This window comes from Gossypium hirsutum, chromosome A06 (assembly GCF_007990345.1).
Source record: "Gossypium hirsutum isolate 1008001.06 chromosome A06, Gossypium_hirsutum_v2.1, whole genome shotgun sequence".
Taxonomy (NCBI): domain Eukaryota; kingdom Viridiplantae; phylum Streptophyta; class Magnoliopsida; order Malvales; family Malvaceae; genus Gossypium; species Gossypium hirsutum.
In genome coordinates this window covers 116,717,370-116,741,172 of record NC_053429.1, presented here as the reverse complement: position 1 = coordinate 116,741,172, position 23,803 = coordinate 116,717,370, and the positions used below count along the sequence as shown (strand labels likewise).

Below are 23,803 nucleotides of genomic sequence, written 5' to 3'. Positions count from 1 at the left end.
ATCTCAAAAGTCAAAACCAAAATGTTTACTACATATATCTTTTATATTCACTTTTCTTTATTTTTCTTTAATTTATGCTACATAAAATTTGGATATAATCTCGTAATTAAAATATTTTGAAATTTAAAAACTAATTTAGAATGTGGGTTATAGTTTGTTGCAATTAACTATTTAAATATTAATATATTAAACATAATTTTATCATTTAATTTAAATTCGGATTAAGCCCAACCAGTTCTAATCCCATACCAACCCAGATCAGGCTGGGTTGATGGCGCCTGACAGGCAACTGGTCTAGTCCCACTCCATGCACAGGACTTACAGATCAACGCTGCAGTAGTGTGAAACATTTATGCTTTTTCGTCACGAGAAGAGAAGTTCCCTCCCATTGAGACAAAATCCAAAACAGTCCAATTTACTTCTAGATGATTAATGCTTTCAAAAACAATATAAATATACCCTCTAAATAAAAAGACCTCAGATAGAATACGGAAGTATGTGCTGAATATACAAAAACAACAAAGCATGGCAAAATCTGGGTTTTATACCCTCACTTGAATCTCGAAAACAAGGGCATTGGAGCAGAGTGTCCTACGCTTTATCAGCTTCATTCTTCGTCGCTCAACTGATGATTAGCTAATTCAGACAAATGACTTTTTGATTCCCGTCATCGGAGGGCATTAATAAAGGCCATCAATGAATCTACATCTCTCTTCTCCGATGCATACTTTATGGGCTTAGACGAGTGTTTGGGGAAGAAAAGTATAGTTGGGAAGCTTCCCAACTGCAACTCTGTTTTTGCATACTCCTTTTGTTCACCATCAGCTCTGAATTTAGCTACCTTCACCCCGGAACCTGCCAGCTTCTCCGCCAGTTCAACATAAGATTCTTCCACTGCCTGTTCAAAATTCATACAGTCGTCCATCAGATTAAAGCCAAACAACCAACATTTTTTTCAATTAAAATTCTGCATGGTTTGAAACAGGGTTTACCTGGCAAAAATGGCACCATGGGGCATAGAGCACAACAAGCCACGGCTCTTTCCGGTTCTCCAATCTCGCCAAATTCTCAATTCCAGTCCTGCTTAATGTGACCAAGCTCTGGCTATTGAAAATATCACTTTGAGTGGCAGTACCATTGGCATGGGAAGCCCCATTTCCGTTGCCATTAAGTTGGGCTGCACTGTCTTGTTTCAAATTTCCTTTATGTAAACCACACTCCTTGGCCTTAGCATCCTCCCACCACCACCTTCCTTCCCTCTCATGTTGGCCCGGTAGAACTGGCCTAGTGCACGGCTCGCAGCCAATAGACACATATCCTTGGGAATGCAAAGTATTGACAGGCACATTCATCGCCCGAAGAAAATTCCACATGTCTTTACCATCAACATTGGCGACTGGGTTCCACTTCACTAAGCTACCAATCCCACCATCCAATCCTTCAAAAACAGGATCCACTTGAACAACAGGAACCTCCGATCTAGTCCCTGGAGATTGATCTTTCCTCTGACCGGTAATCCAAGCATGTAACCCTTTGAGTGCTCTCCTCAATGGCCTCACTTTCCTAACCCGGCAACACTCTTGGTGCCCATCCTCGTAAAATGAAAATAACCCTTTGCTCCTCACTAATGCCTGAACTTCAACAGCATCTGGAAACATGTATTCCATACGGATTCCATAATGTTTCTCAACCTCATTAAAGAATCGATACGTTTCTGGATTCAGTCTTCCAGTATCAAGGCTGAACACTCTAAATGGTCTACCAGTCAATTTCGCATACTCAATCAAAGCAACATCCTCCGCTCCACTGCACAAATTCAAAACATAACAAAAATTCCCATTTTCAATTAACACTCAAATTTGCCATTAAAAGAAATGATCTAGTAATTTTTAAACTAACAGTTGAACTAACACATTCACCATTTTAGATCTTGCAGACAAGGAGAATATTCCATGAGATGCTTTGGCTTTCAAATTATTAACTTCTATTACAAATAGTACTAAACGCTAAGCAATTTTTGAGCTAAGGGTTACCTGAAAGCGATGGCAATGTCGTTTCCAAATTTCTCTAAAGCCTTATCCATAATTTCAAGTGAAGAAGCGTTGTCAAGTTCTTTAGCCAATTGCTCGAAATCCTCCGCCTCTATTTTTTCCGATATTTCTGTTGAATCAACCAAATAATTAAGCCCCATTAAACCCTTTTTAAACCATCAAATTTAAAAGATAAGTTCTTTTTTGAAGATTTACCTGGAGCAGCGATGGTTGCTGCTAAAGGAACGATGGAATCATTACGCTTTGGCTCCGCATTTACGGGCTTCACTGCGCAACGTCTTCGAGACAGATTCACCGTTGCATGACGATCTGCAAACCGGACTGAACCAATTTGTGGAACTGCATACACCAAATTTAAAAAAAGAAATCAATAAACTTAATTAACCCAAAAAAGACGAAATTTTCAAAGGAAAAAGAAAAAGAAAAATAACGGAAAATACAAGTACCTTTGGGATCAGGGGAGGCACTTGAACGAGGAAAGCTAGAACCAGAAATCGCAGTTGAAGAAGACGATGAAGTAACAGCAAACGCCATTCTCAAACCCCCAAAAAAAAAAAAAAGGTAATCTTTGTTTTCCCAAAAAATAAAGAATCCGTCTTTGTTTTTGATGTGTTTAGCGAAAGGCTTAAATAATAGCTTGATAAACCGGTTCATTGAACCTGGACGTAATTTCGGATATCCTTCGTTGGCTTACGTGGGTGATTTTGATTGGATGGAGGTTAATGTATCCCTCATTGCTTCCATCATCACGCAATAGAGAACTTCCAACTTTCTTAGATTTTTCCCTTCCTTTAATTTTTATTTATTCTTTTTTCTGGTCCTTCTTTAGGGTCTAATTTATAGAGGTCCTATATTATGCCTTTTTGGCATATTTAGTCCTTCTATCATGATTTGATATTTTCAGTTCCACTACTTTAGAAATGTGTATTTTCAGTGTTGGGAGTTGGGATCAATTTTTTATTATTTTTTGAAACATTATTTAGATTAGCATTTTTATACCATTGGACAAATATTATATATTTTTCTACATTTTTCTTTTTCTTTTTCTTTTGTAAGGGGAAAGGGGAGGGGTGTTTAGGGATTTAACCCAAAACTTCATTTTAACAAAATTCCCTTGCCATTACACCACAGAGTTTGTTGACTTCTTTTGTTCTATTTTTTTTCAACGATTTGTCAAACAGTACAAAAATGTCATTATATGTCTAATAAAAATAAGTAATGTTAAATTATTTGAAGGGATTAATAGAAACTAAAGTTAAAATTAGGATAAAAATGCACATTTATAAAAGTAAAAGGACTATAAATGGTTAACTTATAGTAGAGGGACTAAATCCATAAAAAATACATTGTACAGGGACCCTCTATAGCATTTAACCTTCTTTAAATAATTTTTTAGCTTACATAAAAATAATTATTATTTTGAGAGATTAAGAAGTGGTTTAAATTATGCAAAATTTGCTGACCTCTTATCAAGGTGGTCCAACCCTATAAACAAATGGTCCTGTTTTGTTTTTTCCCCCAGTCAATAATAACCTTTTTCGTTTTCTATAAATAAATTGTTCAATTTAAGTGATAGTACATAATTAAAGTTGTTTTTTAATGGTGTTATTATAAATTTAGTCCCTAATATTTGATCTCTTTTGTCACTTTGACCTTGATTCATTTTCTGGATTATTTTAGTCCTAAACCTTGAAAAAGTACTCAAATTGTTTTCTAATTGAAAGTTGACTAAATTGTTAGAATTTTAATAGAATTAATATGACTGACCGGTGACAGTTCACAATTACTTCATTGCTAATATGCATAAATTTGTATGAATTTTTTAAATATTTTTACGTATTCTTTTGAGCTTTTATGAAATACATATAGATTGTTACTCAAATTATTATGCTGATTTCATTAAAATTTTATCAGTTTAGTTAACTTTTTCATAAAAAAAAAGTAATTTGATTATTTTTTAAAGTTAGGATCAAAATGATAAAAAATAGAGTTAAAATAACAAAAATAATAAATATTAGGGACTCAATTTATTATTATACCTCTTTTATTTAAAATAAGAGACTTTGAAAGTAACCCGTGAAAAGTTCATATATGGTCAAATTAGTATCAATAAATAAATAAATATTGAAATTTCAATTACGTTAAAATACTATATGGTTGTTTGGTGGTCCATTTAATAGAAACAAATAATTTTTCCATATATAATTAAATAATCTATCATACATATATGTTTATAGAATTTTATTTCGAAGTACATTCAAGGTAATATAATAAGATTTTATTTATCATGTTATTATATAAAATAACAATAATTCATTGAAAATAATAAATATTTATTATAATTTTAGTATCATAGCTAATATATTTTTAAGTGCTGTAAAAATATTTAATTTTTTTTCGATAGCTTATTTTTATTAAAACCTTTTCTTAATTAATCAAATATTAGAAAAAAATAAAATTTTAAAATTTTAATTGATAATTAAAGCAAAAACATATATTAGCAGGTCCTCTACTGAAACAACCAACTATTAATAATTAATAATCAAACATTACTGGTTTTTGTATTTATTTGGTCATTCCTTAATCTCCTGGATATCCAACTATTAGCAGGTCCTTTGCTGAAGCTTAATATCGAGCCATGGTTTAGCTACTCGCGAACTTACTTGGTTAGCTGCTCTTTTATCTGATTTTCGGTTCCGGTTCCTCATGTTGCTCTTTATTGTGCTAACCATGCTACCATTCACATTACTACCCATCCTATTTTTCATGAACGCACAAAATACAGAGAAATCGATTATCATTTTGTTTGAGAGAAAATCTAAGTCGGTTCATTAAGGGGTAGATGCTGACCATGAGTTTTAAAGCTGCTATATACTCAGGGCGAGGATCAAACCCTCGACACTAGTTAAGGTAGGAAAGATCCTTATCATCTCACCTAACTCTCGCAATTTATTATTCAGTATTGTTTTGAAATGGAATGAAAAATCATTTATTCTAAAGTCTAATAGGGGCTTAAATTGCATTTTGCTCCCTCTATTTAAAAACAGATATGTTAGAGTTGTGTGACCCGAATATTGTTAGAGTTGTATGACTTAAATTCTAAGAGATTGCTTGCAAATCAAGTTAAACAAAATATATTTTCTTTCTAGAAGATTTAGTATTTATTAGTATAATATATTTAACATTTATTAGCACGACATATTTGACATTGATTAGAATTAGGTTCTTTCAACCTATAAATAGATGTAGTCGAAACTCATCTTGTATCATTCGAATTTGACATTAGTGAATTTTATTCTCCTCTGCCCATGGTTTTTTCCCGAAAGGGTTTTCACGTAAAATCTATGTGTTTTATTTTTTTTTCTTTGTGATCTTTATACATTGCCATTATCAACGTTCAATTTTTAACAAATTAGTATCGGAACTTTTTAGGTTGCTTGTTTTCAATCATAGTAATGGCGACAATGAAGTATGATATTCCGCTATTGGATCGCAACACCAGATTCTCAGTATGACAGATAAAGATGCAAGTAGTTCTTGCACAGGTGGATTTGGAGGATACCTTGCTAAGGTTAGATAAGATGCCTTCAACATTGAAGGAGGAAAAGAAGAAACGTAAAGATCAAAAGTTTTTAACGCAATTACATCTGTATTTATCGAATGAAATTCTATAGGACGTGATGAAGGAGAAGATCATCGCTGCATTATGGGCAAAACTGCAGCAGCTATGCATGTCGAAAACCCTAATTATCAAGTTGCATATGAAGCAACACCTTTATGCTCATTGTTTGAAGGAATGTGCATTTGTGTACAAACACTTAACTGTGTTTAAAGAAATTCTTTCAAACCTAGAGGCCATGGAGGTCCAGTATGATAAAAAAGATTTAGGGTTAATTTTACTTTGTTCGTTGCCCCCATCTTATTCAACATTTAGAGATATGATTTTGTATAGCCGTAAATCTCTCACAGTTGATGAAGTCTATGCTTCCTTAACATTATATGACAAGATAAAACATTTTGTGTCTGAATCCAACACTCAGGGAGAGGGTCTCATTGTTCGTGGGAGACAAAAATGAAATACTGATGATAATCGTAGGAGGACACAAGAACGAAATCCTCGCGGTAAATCTAAGGGTAGATTGAGATATTCAAACAGAGGTAAAACTTGTGACTTCTATAAGAAGAAAGGCACATTAAATCTGAATGTTATAAGTTGCAGAATAAGATCAAAAGGGAGGAGACGAATCAAAAGGGGAAACAACCAGAACAATCCGGTAAAACTGATGTTGTAGAAGACTACAGTGATGGTGAACTCTTATTTACTTCTGCCAACAACCCTAAAGTGAGTGAGGAGTGGATCATTGATTCTAGTTGCACCTTCCATATGAGTCACAATCGGGATTGGTTTACAACTTATGAAATAGTGTATGAATGTGTTGTTTTGATAGAAAATAATGCTTCTTGTAAAATTGCAGGTATTGGCACGATAAAATTAAGATGTTCGATAGGGTCGTCAGAACATTTAGTGACATACGACATGTACCAGAATTGAAGAGAAATTTGATTTTGTTAAGTACTCTTGATTCAAAGGGGTACAAGTACATAGCTGAAAGTGGGGTTCTGAAGATTAGCGAAGGTTCCCTCACTGTAATGAAAAGGCAAAGAAAAACTGCCAATTTATATGTTTTGCAAGGTTCAACTGTTACTGGTGATGCAGTCATCACTTCCTCTTCCTTGCCAAATGATAATGTTACAAGACCTTGGCATATACGTCTAGGGCATATGAGTGAGAATGACATGACAGAATTTAGCAAAATAGGACTTTTTGATGGACAAGACATTAGCAAATTGAAGTTCTGTTAGCACTATTTTTTTGGAAGTAAAAGAAAGTTTGATTCATTAGAGGAATCCATAACACGAAGGGAACGCTGGATTATATACATTCAGATCTTTGGGGACCATTTAAAGTACCTTCGAGGGGTGGCTCTAATTATATGCTGACGATCATTGATGATTTTTCCAGAAAGGTTTGGGTATTCTTTTTGAAGCAGAAAAGTGATGTATTTTTCACGTTTAAAGCTTGGAAAACTATGATCAAGAAGCAGACAAGAAAACAGATAAAACACATCCACATAGATAATGACTTGGAATTCTGTTGTGATAAGTTTAATGAATTGTGCAAATCAAAACGAATCGTGAGATACTTAACAGTTTGTCATACTCCACAGTAAAACGACATTGTAAAATAGATGAATAGAACAATCATAGAAAAAGTTTGATGTATGTTGTCAAATGATTTTTTACCGAAGTCGTTTTGGGCTGAAGCAACCTCTATTGCATTTTTTTGATTAATCGATCTTTATCCATTGCCATTGAGAAAAAGACTCCATAAAAGGTATGGTCTAGTAATCCTGTTGATTATTTTAATTTGAATTTTTTTGGTTGTCTTACGTATGCTCATGTTGATAATGGGAAATTGGAACTTAGATCCATTAAATGTGTTTTTCTTAATTATAAGGCTGGTGTTAAAGGATATAAGTTATGGTGTCCTGAAAATAGAAAATTTGTGATTAGCAGAGATGTTATTTTTTTATGAAACTGTTGTGCTACCTAACTTATCTCTTAAAAACCCTTCCAATAAAAACCAGCAAAGTTCAAGCACACATATGAAGCAGGTAGAGCTACAGGTTAATCTAGAATTTACAATGAAGTTTACTTCTCATGTTAGTATAGAAACTTAGAATAGAGTTGCTTCTTCACCACAATATTCTATTGCTAAGAACAAACCTAAAAGAGAAATTAAACCTCCAAAAAGGTACGTCGAGGCTGATCTAGTTGCTTATGTTTTAAACGTGGTTAAAGATATAGATGCAAATCAAGAGTCAACTACTTATTCTGAGGTAGTTAGCTGTAAAGATTTAGGAAAATGGATGTTTTCCATACAAGAAAAATATGGAATCACTTCATAAGAATAGAACATGGGATCTAGTGAAGCTTCCTAAAGGTAAAAAGACTATTTGTTGTAAATGGGTGCTTAAGAAGAAAAAAGGGGCCCTAGGAATTGAAAATTCCATATATAAAGTAAGGCTGGTTGCAAAAGGTTACAGTCAAATTCCAAGTGTAGACTTCATAGATGTGTTTTCTCTAGTTGTGAAGCATAGTTCGATCAAGCCTTACTTGGTATTATGACCATATATGATTTGGAGTTTGAGCAGTTAGATGTAAAAATAAAGTTCTTACATGGAGAACTTGAGGAAGATGTTTACATGCAACAACCAGAGAGTTTTATAATCTCAAAAAAGGAGGACTATATTTGCTTGTTGAAAAAGTCTCTTTATAACTTGAAACAGTCACCAAGGTAATGGTACAAAAGGTTTGATTCTTTTATGACTACTCATGATTTCAAAAGAAGCAACTTTGACAGTTGTGTTTATTTTAAGAAAAATAATTATGGTTCTTTTATGTACCTATTCCTACATGTTGATGACATATTGACAGCAGCCAAAAATGAAGGAGAGATAAGAAAAGTTAGAGCCCAACTTAGTAAAAAATTTGAGATGAAAAATTTGGGAGCAACAAAGAAGATTCTTGAGATGGAGATTCTAACACCCCCTAACCCCAAACCATCACCGAAACGAGGTTATGAGGCATTACCGGACATATCAGACAACTTACGAATAATTATAACTTTCATAGTATAATGTAATAATTAAGTCCCTATATTGGACTCTCGAAGCTCAAAACACGTATTAAAAGTAGAACGGGACTTGTTCGAGTATTCAGGAAAATTTTTCGTATTTATTTATTTATTTATTTTTGTAAAAATTTCGGTAGTATTTCTGCTTATTTTTACCTAAAACCCTTGCAAATTCAAACCAAAATAACCAACACCAATGTTTCACATTCATATAACTAATATTTATATCATTAACATAATTTTAACTTAATAACTATCATAGCATCATTCAAAATTGATTAAAAAATTCATTCATTTAACAACTTAATGTTCATGTATCAAAATATCATATACTTTCCTTACCATTTCATTTAACCATCTAAATCTTATAATTCATTCTTCACTACCCAAAGTAATAAACATATTCAAGTGACTAAACAACACCTATGTACATGCCACCTTTACTCAAAAGAGAAATATACATCACCAAATTTGTGTTGGAGTCGGGATTGTTATGGATGCTAAGCCGGGACACTTGGCTTCTACTAACCTGCGCACGGAAACAATCGTACGCTGAGTATAGATATACTCAGTTGTATTACCATAATTCAAATTATATCAACAATATAAAACATAAATATTAAATACATAACAATTAATTTCTTATATACTAATTTATACTTTATTATTATTATTATTATTTTCTTTCATCATTTCATAATAACAATTCAATTTAATTATTCATAAATCAATATACTTTTCACAAACTTGAATTTAAATCACTTATGAACATTTAGTTCATACTTTTCTATTTCTATCACAATTCCAATTCATAATTCAATTTCTTTTTCTCATTTTAATACCTCAAATTCATATTTCAAATATTTTTTCACCCTATTAACATAACTCGGACTTTGGCGGATACACGGATCCAACCAAACACACCAAATGGCACTCAGTGCCTCATCGGATAGTTCGAAGCAATAGTTGACACCCAGTGTCTCATCGGCCTAGCCGAAGTAAAGTTGGTACCCAGTACCTCATCGAATCTATCCGAAGAAATATAGTGACACCCAGTGTCTCATCGACTCGAGGTCGAAGTATCCCTGAACACTTCCAATCCTATGGCATGCCAACTATATCCGACTCAGCCCGATTAGTTAATAGGGTATTCAATTCACTTTCTCAATTCTATATGACTTTCAATTCACAATTCAAATCACCATTCATTTTTCAATCAATACACTTTTCAAATAATCTCATATTCCATAATTCACTTATTCAATTCAATTTGATTCAATTTGCATCACTTTCATTTTCACTCAATATTCATATCAATTTCACATACTTACCTCAAGTCTTACTTACCATACATAACAATTAAAAATTCAGCAATCAATAATAATTAAAATTCGAATTATAGTAATACACACCGTAATTCTCCCGTTTTAGTCCTCGATGACTTTCTCCTTTCCTTTCGATGCTGATGATTCGGGTTCTTTGTTGGCTACGAAAATAATAGTAATTTACATTATTATTTACAGCATTAATTATAATAAATAATTAAATTTCTAAACAATTCCTACCTTATTCCCAATTTAATCCTAACTAAACTTAATTACTTTCTTAATCCAATTCACTCTCTTTTTCTATTCAAATTTTGTCTAAACTTATATTTAACTGTAAAATTTCCAGCATATTTCCCTAATTTCGAAATTTCTTCAATTTAGTCCCTACAACATAAAACTTATAGCCTAGTTTACAATTTAATCCCTTAATCAATTCTAACTTAGAATTCATTCAATTAAATCCCTAATTCCATAATTTTTTTCCCAACATAAACCCTACCTAGAAACATATAAACTCTTGAATTATCAACTTAATTTCATCAAAACTTGTTTTAAGGCTTCTAAAATATCAAAATTAAGAGAAAATGACTTAATTAAGCTTACCAATTAAACTTGAAGCTTTAAAATCCCAATTTCCCTTTTTATTTTCTTTCCCTTTTTCTTCCCCTGTTTTCATTTTGTTCTCTGCTTCGTTTCTGTTTCTTTTGTTTTGTTTCTTTAATTCTTTTATGCTTTATTATTTTATTAACATAATATACTATTAATATCATATATTAAAATATCTTTTACTTTAATATTAAGTAAATTAATAATTATATAACAAGTGTACATATTTATATTATTACAAATGTCATTATCTAATTTGCTTATCAAATAAAAATCTCATGATTTAATTAATACAATTAATAATTATAAAATATATTTATACTTAAATTTTAAGTAATTAAATATTTAAATTACAAATGTACCAATCCAATTCTTACACATGTATATTTTATTACCATACAATTGTCTTTTATTTAATTAATTTATAATATATTATCAATTAAATAATCATAATAATTTAATATAAAACCATAATAATAATCATTATAATATATAAAACCTAAAAAAATCTTTGATTTTATTTCACCAATATGCTGCCTCATTTGTAGTCAATGGCTTAGTTATCATTTTAATCCTTTTTATTTTCTATTGCTTTATAATTAAACTTTTATCCCTTATTCAATTTAATCCTTTTTATTACTTACTCTAAATTAAGCTAAATTCACCTAATTAAATCCTAATTAGACACACCACTAGGCTTATAAATATTTTTAATAATTATTTTCGAACTTATTTCACTAAGACGGAGGCCCTATAACTCACTTTTCCGGTGCCCGTGAATTTTGGGTCATTACATTTCTCCCCCCTTAATAAATTTCGTCCTCGAAATTTACCTGAAAAGAGATGAGGATATTGTACTCTCATAGTTTCCTCTGGTTCCCAAGTCGCTTCTTCAACATTATGATTTCTCCATAGGACTTTCACTAAAGGAACCTTTTTATTTATTAATTCTTTCACTTCCCGTGCTAAAATTTGAACCGGCTCTTCTTCATATGATAGATCAGGTTGAACTTCAATATCTTCTGTAGAAATTATATGAGAAGGATCTGATCTATATTTTCGTAGCATCAAAACATGAAAAACATCATGAATCCTTTGTAATTCAGAAGGTAAAGCCAATCGATATGCAACTGGTCCAATTCTTTCCACTATTTCATACGGCCCAATAAAACGTGGGGTCAATTTACCTTTCCGACCAAATCTCAAAACTTTTTTCCAAGGAGAAACCTTAAGAAATACTTTATCTCCAACTGAATACTCAATATCTCGACGTTTCAAATCGGCATAAGACTTTTGTCTGTCAAAAGCTACCTTTAATCTATCTTTGATCTTTTTGACTGTTTCTTCTGTTTCTTGAATTAATTCCGGCCCAATTACTTTCCTTTCATTCAACTCCGTCCAACATACTGGTGATCTACATTTTCGACCATATAACGCTTCATCCGGAGCCATCTGAATACTAGATTGGAAACTATTATTATAGACAAACTCAGCTAGTGGCAAATATCGCTCCCAACTTGCTTCAAAATCAATAATACAAGCTCGAAGCATATTTTCTAGTATCTGAATTACCCGTTCGGACTGTCCGTCAGTTTGGGGATGAAAAGCTGTACTGAAACTAAGTCTAGTACCCAACGACTCATGTAACTGTCTCCAAAATCTCGATGTGAACCGAGGATCTCGATCTGAAATTATTGATATCGGAATGCCATGTAATCTAACAATTTCTCGAATATACACGTCTGCAAGCTTCTGCAACGACCAATCTGTCCTGACTGCTATAAAATGTGCTGACTTGGTAAGTCTATCAACTATCACCCAAATAGCATTCTTTTTGCTTGCTGACAACGGTAATCCCGTAATAAAATCCGTCGTGATGCGATCCCATTTCCATTCAAGAATATTAATAGGCTGAAGCAATCCAGTAGGAACCTGATGTTCTGCCTTTACCCGTTGACAAGTCAAACATTTACTTACAAATTCTACTATGTCTCTTTTCATCCCTGGCCACCAATATAATTCTCTTAAATCTCGATACATTTTCGTGCCTCCGGGGTGCATAGCAAATGAACTATCATGAGCTTCCCATAGAATCAACTTTTTAAGCTCAGAAGTATTTGGAATACAAATCCAATTTCAAAACCTCAAGCATCCACAATCATCAATACTAAAATTTTCTGCTGTGCCATTCTGTACCATCTCTCTTTTCTTCAATAATTTGCCATCTTCCAACTGAGCTGATCTAATCTGATCAAACATTACCGGTTTTACTCTCAATTCGGCCAAAAGACTCCCATCATCACTGATACTAAGTCGTGCAAACATTGCTCTTAATTCAATTACAGCTTTTCTACTTAATGCGTCAGCTACAACATTAGCTCTTTCTGGATGATATAACACAGTCATAATCTTTCAGAAGCTCGATCCAACGCCTTTGTCTCAAATTTAATTCTTTCTGAGAATGAAGATACTTCAAACTCTTATGATCAGTATAGATGTAACATTTTTCACCATAAAGATAATGTCTCCAAATCTTCAATGCAAAAATCACAGCTGCTAATTCAAGATCATGAGTCGGATAATTCCTTTCATGTGGTTTCAATTGACAAGATGCATAGGCTATTACCTTCTCATCCTGCATCAATACACAACCCAAACCACTCAAAGAAGCATCACTATACACTACAAAATCTTTACCCGATTCTAGCAATGTCAGAACTGGTGCTTCGGTTAACATTTGCTTCAATGTTTCAAAACTTTTCTGACACTAATCATCCTAAATAAAAGGAACATTCTTCTGCAGCAACTTGGTCATCGGCAAAGCTATCTTCGAAAATCCATTTACAAATCTTCTGTAATACCCAGCTAAACCAAGAAAACTACGTACCTCAGATACATTCCTCGGTGCATTCCATTGAATAATTGCTTCAATCTTTTTCGGATCAACTCGGATTCCATCTGCAGATACTACATGTCCCAGAAATACCACTTTTGATAACCAGAACTCGCATTTACTAAGCTTTCCATATAGTTGTTTCTCTCGTAAAGTCTGTAGCACAATCCTCAGATGCCGATCATGTTCTGACTCTGACTTTGAATAAACCAATATATCATCAATAAAAACCACCACAAACTGATCTAAATATGGCTGAAAGATACGATTCATGAGATCCATAAAAGCAGCTGGGGCATTTGTTAACCCAAATGGCATTACCAAGAACTCATAATGGCCATACCTCATACGGAAAGCTGTCTTTGGTGCATCACTTTCTTTTACCTTCAACTGATAGTAACCCGACCTTAAGTCAATCTTCGAAAACACAGAAGCTCCTCTCAACTAATCAAATAAATCATCAATGCGAGGCAACGGGTACTTATTTTTAATTGTCACCTTGTTCAACTGTCGGTAATCAATACAAAGTCGCATAGAGCCATATTTCTTTTTAACAAATAATACCGGAGCTCCCCACGGTGATATACTCGGTCGAATAAAGCCACGATCTAACAAATCTTGCAACTGTATCTTCAATTCTTTCAACTATGTAGGTGACATCTGATACGGAGGTATAGAGATCGGTGCAGTACCCGGATAAACCTCTATAGCAAATTCAACTTCTCTATCAGGCGGTAAACCCGGTAATTCCTCACGAAATACATCAGGAAATTCGCAAACTGTTCGGATCTTGCTACATTGACTTCCAACCGAATCTGAGTTAATAACATATGCCAAATATGCTGAACAACCCTGTTGAAGTAATTTACTAGCCTTTATTACTGAAATGATACGTGCCGGCCCACTAGTACGAATAGCGTCTACTTCAATCTGATCCCCACTGTCTGTTTGAATACTAAATTTCTTTTTATAACAGTCCAAAATTACTCCATATTCGGATAGTCAATCCATTCCCAATATTATATCAAAATCCCCAAATGGCATAATCAACAAGTCAACAGGAAAAGTTTTATTCTGTATAATTAACGGGCATCTTGGACAAATCTGATTCACTAACACTGTTTGGCCTATCGGACTTGACACCTCTATAGACACTTTAGACATTTTAGATTTTAGTTTTCCCGATTTGACTAATTTTGAATTAATATAAGAATGCGAAGATCCAGAATCAATCAAAGCATAAATAGGCTCAGAATGCAGTAAAAATATACCTGTCACCACATCATGAGCATCACCTTCTTCTCGTTTTCTGACCACATAAGCTCTGGCTGGTACTTTGGCTTCAGACTGCTGAGTAACAATATCACTGCTCCTTCTACCAGCACCTCCTCTGGAAGCCGAACTACCTCTACCTGACCCTCTGCCTCTAGCAGTAGATACTGATCTTTGTGACGATACAGGTGCAGCACTATCGGTGTTCGGACAATCTCTGATAAAATGGTCTGTAGAACCACATCTGAAGCAACCTCTAGTTACTTTCAACATTCTCCTCTGTGTTTCTTCCCGCAGTGCTCACAGTCTGAAATTTCTACACTTCGAGATGGACCTCTCACACTGCTAGTAGATACTGTCATCTGTTTACCTCTGCTTCTACCACCTCTGTCTGATCTAAAACTGGATCTCCAGCCACCCTAAGATTCTTTTGGTCTTTTCGGCTGAGGATTCGAACTAGTAGTTCCTACACGCTTCCCAACTGGTCGAGCACTTTCAATCTTTTTATTAACTCCCAACACTTGTTCTACCATTTTAGCTCGCTCAATCAAATCTATCATCTCAGTAATACGATGAGATATCAATTGTACCTTAATCTCATCTCGCAAACGCCGTAAAAATCTTTTACAACTATTAGCTTCGTTGGAATAAACTCTGAGGCATATCTGCTGAGTCTCGAGAATTCTCTCTCATAGTCTATTACTGACATGTCACCCTGTTGCAGCATTAGGAACTCCTGCTTTTTATCTTCAATATACATTTCTCTGATGTATTTCTTTTGAAACTCTTTCTAAAATAGGTTCCATGTTATCTAATCCTCTGGTAAATGCCGAACAACTGATTCCCACCATAAGTAAGCCTCCCCTTGCAGTAACGATACAGCACAAATCAAACTCTCCCGGGGGGTACAATCCAGTTGCTGTAAAATTCTTTTAGTCGACTCTATCCAATTTTCAACTGCGGACGGATCGACTCCTTTAAGACCCATAAATTCAGCGGCACCATACTTCCTTAATTCCTTTATCGGGGCCCGTCTTTGAGTTGGAAATGAAGTCGTAGCAGGAGCGGTTCTCGCTACTCTTTGAAAAGCATCGGCAATAATTCTTAATATATCAGAATCATCTCTGTTATTTCTTCTATCAACTCTAGGTGGTTGATTTCTTTCTGGATTTATACTAGGTGTTACCGACTCTGTTTCATCTAATCCATACGACTCTTCATCACCAGTATGCATTTCTTTATCAGTATCATTAATTTTTTCATCAAACATCTTTAATCTATAAAACAGAAACAAACAAATAGGTCAGCATCCAAAAAAATCCCGACTCAATTTCGACTCGAAAGTGGCATGTACTTCTAAACTCACTTCCGAGCCTAATTTAGCTCGAGAATCGGCTAAACCTGATAGCTCTGATACCAACAACTGTAACACCCCCTAACCCTAAACCGTCGTCGGAACGAGGTTATGAGGCATTACCGGACATATCAGACAACTTACGAATAATTATAACTTTCATAGTATAATATAATAATTAAGTCCCTATATTGGACTCTCGAAGCTCAAAACACGTATTAAAAGTAGAACAGGACTTGTTTGAGTATTCAGGAAAATTTTTCGTATTTATTTATTTATTTATTTTTGTAAAAATTTCGGTAGTATTTCTGCTTATTTTTACCTAAAACCCCTACAAATTCAAACCAAAATAACCAACACCAATGTTTCACATTCATATAACTAATATTTATATCATTAACATAATTTTAACTTAATAACTATCATAGCATCATTCAAAATTGATTAAAAAATTCATTCATTTAACAACTTAATGTTCACGTATCAAAATATCATATACTTTCCTTACCATTTCATTTAACCATCTAAATCTTATAATTCATTCTTCATTACCCAAAGTAATATACATATTCAAGTGACTAAACAACACCTATGTACATGCCACCTTTACTCAAAAGAGAAATATACATCACCAAATTTGTGTTGGAGTCGGGATTGTTATGGATGCTAAGCCGGGACACTTGGCTTCTACTAACCTGCGCACAGAAACAATCGTACGCTGAGTATAGATATACTCAGTTGTATTACCATAATTCAAATTATATCAACAATATAAAACATAAATATTAAATACATAACAATTAATTTCTTATATACTAATTTATACTTTATTATTATTATTATTATTATTATTTTCTTTCATCATTTCATAATAACAATTCAATTTAATTATTCATAAATCAATATACTTTTCACAAACTTGAATTTAAATCACTTATGAACATTTAGTTCATACTTTTCTATTTCTATCACAATTCCAATTCATAATTCAATTTCTTTTTCTCATTTTAATACCTCAAATTCATATTTCAAATATTTTTTTACCCTATTAACATAACTCGGACTTTGGCGGATACACGGATCCAACCAAACACACCAAATGGCACTCAGTGCCTCATCGGATAGTTCGAAGCAATAGTTGACACCCAGTGTCTCATCGGCCTAGCCGAAGTAAAGTTGGTACCCAGTACCTCATCGAATCTATTCGAAGAAATATAGTGACACCCAGTGTCTCATCAACTCGAGGTCGAAGTATCCCTGAACACTTCCAATCCTATGGCATGCCAACTATATCCGACTCAGCCCGACTAGTTAATAGGGTATTCAATTCACTTTCTCAATTCTATATGACTTTCAATTCACAATTCAAATCACCATTCATTTTTCAATCAATACACTTTTCAAATAATCTCATATTCCATAATTCACTTATTCAATTCAATTTGATTCAATTTGCATCACTTTCATTTTCATTCAATATTCATATCAATTTCACATACTTACCTCAAGTCTTACTTACCATACATAACAATTAAAAATTCAGCAATCAATAATAATTAAAATTCGAATTATAGTAATACACACCGTAATTCTCCCGTTTTAGTCCTCGAATTATAACAATAGTAATTTACATTATTATTTACAGCATTAATTATAATAAATAATTAAATTTCTAAACAATTCCTACCTTATTCCCAATTTAATCCTAACTAAACTTAATTACTTTCTTAATCCAATTCACTCTCTTTTTCTATTCAAAATTTGTCTAAACTTATATTTAACTATAAAATTTCCAGCATATTTCCCTAATTTCAAAATTTCTTCAATTTAGTCCCTACAACATAAAACTTTTAGCCTACTTTACAATTTAATCCCTTAATCAATTCTAACTTATAATTCATTTAATTAAATCCCTAATTCCATAATTTTTTCCCAACATAAACCCTACTTGGAAACATATAAACTCTTGAATTATCAACTTAATTTCATCAAAACTTGTTTTAAGGCTTCTAAAATATCAAAATTAAGAGAAAATGACTTAATTAAGCTTACCAATTAAACTTGAAGCTTTAAAATCCCAATTTCCCTTTTTATTTTCTTTCCCTTTTTCTTCCCCTGTTTTCGTTTTGTTCTCTGTTTCGTTTCTGTTTCTTTTGTTTTGTTTCTTTTGTTTCTTTAATTCTTTTATGCTATATTATTTTATTAACATAATATAATATAAATATCATATATTAAAGTATCTTTTACTTTAATATTAAGTAAATTAATAATTATATAGTAAATTAATAATTATATAACAAGTGTACATATTTATATTATTACAAATGTCATTATCTAATTTGCTTATCAAATAAAAATCGCATGATTTAATTAATACAATTAATAATTATAAAATATATTTATACTTAAATTATAAGTAATTAAATATTTAAATTACAAATGTACCAATACAATTCTTACACATGTATATTTTATTACCATACAATTGTCTTCTATTTAATTTATTTATAATATATTATCAATTAAATAATCATAATAATTTAATATAAAACCATAATAATAATCATTATAATATATAAACCTAAAAAAATCTTTGATTTTATTTCACCAATATGCCGCCTCAATTGCAGTCAATGGCTTAATTGCCATTTTAATCCTTTTTATATTCTATTGTTTTATAATTAAACTTTTACCCTTTATTCAATTTAATCCTTTTTATTACTTACTCTAAATTTAGCTAAATTCACCTAATTAAATCCTAATTAGACACACCACTAGGCTCATAAATATTTTTAATAATTATTTTCGAACTTATTTCACTAAGATGGAGGCCCTATAACTCACTTTTCCGGTGCCCATGAATTTTGGGTCATTACAGAGATTCTCAAATATAGACAAGCATGTAAATTGTACCTAAGTCAGAAATGGTACATTGAGAAAGCTCTTCGCAGGTTCAGTATGTAGAATGCCAAGTCTTTTAGTACTCTATTAGTAGCCCACTTCAGGCTTTCATCAGTTTTGTGTCCGTAATTAGATTATGATATTGATTACATGGCATGTGTTCCATATTCTAGTGTAGTGGGATCTTTCATGTATGTTATGGTTTGCTCACGTCTAGATTTTTTATATGCAATTAGTGCAATTAGTAGATACATAGTGAATCTCTGTAAAGAACACTGAAAAGTGGTTCGCTGGATTTTTAGATACTTAAGAGGTACTGTTGATGTTTGCGTATAGTTTGGAAGAACTAGATATGGAGTTATTGAGTATGTTGATTCTGATTTTGCTGGAGATCTTAATAAAAGAATATCTCTCACCGGGTATGTCTTTATTATTGGAGGTTGCGCAATCAGTTGGAAAGCCACTTTGCAAACTACAGTTGCTTTGTCTACTACTGAAGCTGAGTACACGACAATTATCGAGGCTTGTAAAGAAACTATTTAGTTAAAAGAACTCTTTGGTGAACTCAGTAGAGACCTTCAGATCAGTATAGTGCTTTGTGATAGTCAGAGTGACGTCTTCCTTTCGAAAGATCAAATGTTTCATGAGAGAATAAAGCACATTGATGTTCGGTATCATTTTTTGCGTGATATTATTGTTCGTGGTGATATTGTTGTGAGCAAAGTTAGTACTCATGATAATCCTACAAATATGATGACTAAGTCACTTCCTATAACCAAGTTTGAGATTGCTTGGACTTGGTTAGTGTTCATTGTTGAAGAATACCTTTAAAGGGTTTTGTGAAAGATGTGGAGAACTTGTTCATTGAGAGTTTGTGATGAAGAAATTGTTCGTTGAGAATTCATGTCAATATGGAGATTGTTAGAGTTGTACAACCCAAATTCTAAGAGATTATTTGCAAGTCAAGTTAAATAAAGTATATTTTCTTTCTAGAAGATCTTGTATTTATTAGCATAATATATTTAGCATTTATTAGCATAATATATTTGACATTGATTAGAATTAGGTTTTTTTCAACCTCTAAATAGATGTAGTCGAAACTCACCTTGTATCATTCGAATTCAACACTTGTTAAAGAAATAAAATGTAGTAGCAAAATAAGGGGATCTGTGTATGGACCATGATGCACAAGTAGAATTCGTATAGAACTACACTTCTTCTATTTGACATTGATTAGAATATGATTTTTTAACCTTTAAATAGACGTAGTCGAAACTCTTGTTGTATATGTTTTTTAACCTTTAAATAGACGTAGTCGAAACTCTTGTTGTATCATTCTCTTTTAAAATTAGTGAATTTCTTCTCATTTGCCTGTGATTTTTTCCCGATAGAGTTTCCACATAAAATCTGTATGTTCTTATTTTTATGATCATTCTATTACCATTATTGACGTTAGTTTTAACAAGAAAAATTATTATTAAAAAGATCAATTTACTTTTTAATTTAATAAATAATGATTAATTTTTTAAATTTTTAAGTAAACTAGACAAAATCAAATCTAATTTTTAATATAATAATCTTCGTGATTTGCTTTCTTCTCTCTTTAGTTTATTTTGCAATCCATCAATTTGTAATAAGATATTATATTAAAAAGAACAAGCAATCATTTTTTATTTTATCAAAGTAATTGATGATTTAAAAAAATAAATTTTTTTATTTTTTAATGTATATATTAGAATGAACCCAATAATTAATTTTCACTCTTATGAAAACTCATTAAAAATTAAATATTAGCAAAAAAATTCTAAAGCTGCTCAATACTAAAAAAAATTGAGAATACTAATTTTTTTTATTCAATAGGTGGTAATGATTTGGATATCGCCACGTTTCCATATTAATATCCGTTAGTGATTTAGACTTCCGTATTAACTCCCAAAATTGTCTAGAACAACAGTTGGCGTTTTTAACAAGAAGAAAAGCACATATCTGATTGGTTGGCTGAAACTACTTAAGAGACGTGTTTGTCGGTTATATCACCACTTTGTAACTGTCATGTTACATTAGTGAAATAAAAATTAAAAAGTTTATAAATTTGTCCCAATGTTGACACTGCGTTATACAGGGCGCTTCACTCCCACTCACTCCCACTCTCACTCTATTTTTCTCTAGTAATTGCTGGTAAGTTCTTCGATCCAAATTAGGGTTTCTTTAATTTGGGTTAGGGTTTAGTTTTTTTTTGGTTTTGATCTATATTTGTAATAAGTTTTAGCTTTGATCTTTACTTTAAAATTGAAAAATGAAATGAAAATGATATTTTTATTATGTAATTTCTATTCATTTGGTTGACTTTGCGAATGATTACACAGCAATCGGATTTGTTGAAAGATGGCTGAGGGTTCAGCTGCAGTTCCCAGCACTGAGTTGTTGGAATGGCCGAAGAAAGATAAGCGTCGGTTCCTTCACGCCGTGTACCGTGTTGGCGATCTTGATCGTACCATCAAGTAACATTTGCTTTTTTTATTTCTAGTACTATTGATGTTCTTAAATTTTCACTTTCTTTTTGAAGTTTTAATGCTACAAATTTGTATCTAGGTTCTACACTGAGTGTTTTGGGATGAAATTGTTGAGGAAAAGAGATATTCCTGAAGAGAAATACTCCAATGCCTTTCTTGGGTTTGGCCCAGAGGAGTCTCATTTCGTTGTTGAGTTAACTTACAGTACGTTTATGTTTTCCTTGTATTTTTATAGCGAAATATTTACTGCAAATGGCTTTTGTTATATCTGTAATGCTTGGAGCTGGCAAATTTTTCTTTTTGTCAAACAGTTAAAATATCGATTCCTTTTATTCAATATATGTTATAGATATCTGCTACATCTATTGTGGCATACTTCGCTACTGTTAATCTAAAGTGTAAACTTCTTTGATCTCTGAGTTAAAAGCTTTTATTCTTCTCTACAGATTATGGAGTATCATCGTATGATATTGGAACTGGTTTTGGGCATTTTGCAATTGCAACACCTGATGTAAGTTTCAAACATTTGGATAGTCAAACAAAAGATTCATTGAGAATGCTGATATATATATATCCATTTTTGTATTTTAGGTCTACAAAATGGTTGAGGACATCCGTGCAAAGGGTGGCAATATTACAAGAGAGCCTGGTCCAGTTAAAGGTGGATCCTCTGTTATTGCTTTCGTGAAGGATCCTGATGGTTATATTTTTGAGCTCATCCAAAGAGCTTCTACTCCTGAGCCACTCTGTCAAGTAATGCTTCGTGTTGGGGATTTAGACCGCTCTGTTAAGTTCTATGAAAAGGTAGTGCAAAGTAAAATAACCTTTTTCTTGACTTTTGTTTCTCTAACTAATCTTATTGTTCAATTTGACCGCAAATTCATTGTGCCTAGACTTTGAGTGCATGAATCACTTAGATGAAAATTTTATTTATTGGAGAATAGTCAATTAGTCATAAGCAGTCTTTGGATCTAATTGATTACTGGTGGTTAATGCTCCAAACTTTTTTTTTTTCTTTTTTCTTTTGAGTTGGTAATGGCCTTGCTTTTATACATCTATTTCTTTGCAGGCGTTGGGAATGAAGCTAGTAAAGAAGGTGGATAGGCCTGAATATAAGGTAAATTCTGTCCTACTTGGCTTTTTCTATTCATATTATTAGCTTAGAAGGATATGTAAAGCTTATCTTCTAGCTGCAGAGGAAGCCTAACTCTGGTTTTTGTTGCGTGTGCTTGACAGTACTCCATAGCTATGATGGGGTATGCAGAAGAACATGAGACTACTGTTCTTGAGTTGACTTACAATTACGGAGTGACTGAATATACCAAGGGAAATGCATATGCACAGGTCTGTTTTTAACTCTATACTTAGCTATATCCTTGCAGATAAAAGTCTCTGTTACTACTGATTCCATTGTCCTTTTTGGGTGACTATTTTCCTTATTCCAGGTTGCTATTAGCACTGATGATGTATACAAAAGCGGTGAGGTTGTGGAACATGTTATACAAGAGCTTGGGGGAAAGGTTACTCGTAAACCGGGGCCAATTCCTGGGATCAACACTAAAATTACCTCTTTCCTAGATCCTGATGGCTGGAAAACTGTAAGCTTTTAGTACTACTGCAACTTCTCCGTCTGCACTATTTTCATGAGAATTTGTAAAGAATAATAGGTTATGATGGCTGAGTGATAGATTACAAGGAAGAATCATAAATAGGAATCAGGAGAGATACGATGGCTGAGTGATAGATTATGAAAACATATGGTCACGGCGCATCCATGTCTCAACCAAACTAGATCGTGAATTAGAGCATAGCATAAAATGTTTTGAGTGATTCGTGTTATAAGAAGCCTTTTTTATGTTGACAAGTTTATAATATGGTTATGCTTTGTTTCTGCAGGTTCTGGTTGACAATGAGGACTTTCTGAAGGAACTCAAGTAGGCACTAAAAAAGAGTAATGCTACTATATGAATAAATCAGTATCTTGTTGTGTAAGCGAGCAGATATGTCTGTTAAATATGATATTTGTTATGCTACCTGGACCATTTCCCGCTTGTATCAGTTGTGGATTCTAGTATGTCGCATAGCTATCAGCAGGTTATGCTTATGATTGATGATATTCACGATTTACATCCCTGTTTTTTAGATGTGGTCAATAAAAAGACGCACTTGGACCGTCATGCCTTGATAA

General features: G+C 32.7%; 2 protein-coding genes across 2 annotated transcripts; one reads left to right on the top strand and one right to left on the bottom strand.

The window, feature by feature from the left end:
- Positions 1-456: 456 nt before the first annotated feature.
- LOC107961997 (5'-adenylylsulfate reductase 3, chloroplastic) lies at positions 457-2,661 on the bottom strand. The gene is made up of 5 exons (XM_016898201.2): positions 2,498-2,661; positions 2,247-2,390; positions 2,034-2,160; positions 993-1,806; positions 457-898 (listed from the first exon to the last, which is right to left on the bottom strand). The coding sequence occupies exons 1-5, from the start codon at positions 2,583-2,585 to the stop codon at positions 668-670; spliced, it is 1,404 nt and encodes a 467-aa protein (XP_016753690.1). The 5' UTR covers positions 2,586-2,661; the 3' UTR covers positions 457-667.
- Positions 2,662-21,024: 18,363 nt separating this feature from the next.
- Positions 21,025-23,803, top strand: LOC107961996 (lactoylglutathione lyase GLX1). The gene is made up of 9 exons (XM_016898200.2): positions 21,025-21,280; positions 21,469-21,603; positions 21,695-21,819; positions 22,062-22,126; positions 22,207-22,419; positions 22,685-22,732; positions 22,852-22,959; positions 23,061-23,213; positions 23,512-23,803. Exons 2-9 carry the CDS (start codon positions 21,488-21,490, stop codon positions 23,551-23,553), a joined length of 870 nt encoding a protein of 289 aa, XP_016753689.1. The 5' UTR covers positions 21,025-21,280; positions 21,469-21,487; the 3' UTR covers positions 23,554-23,803.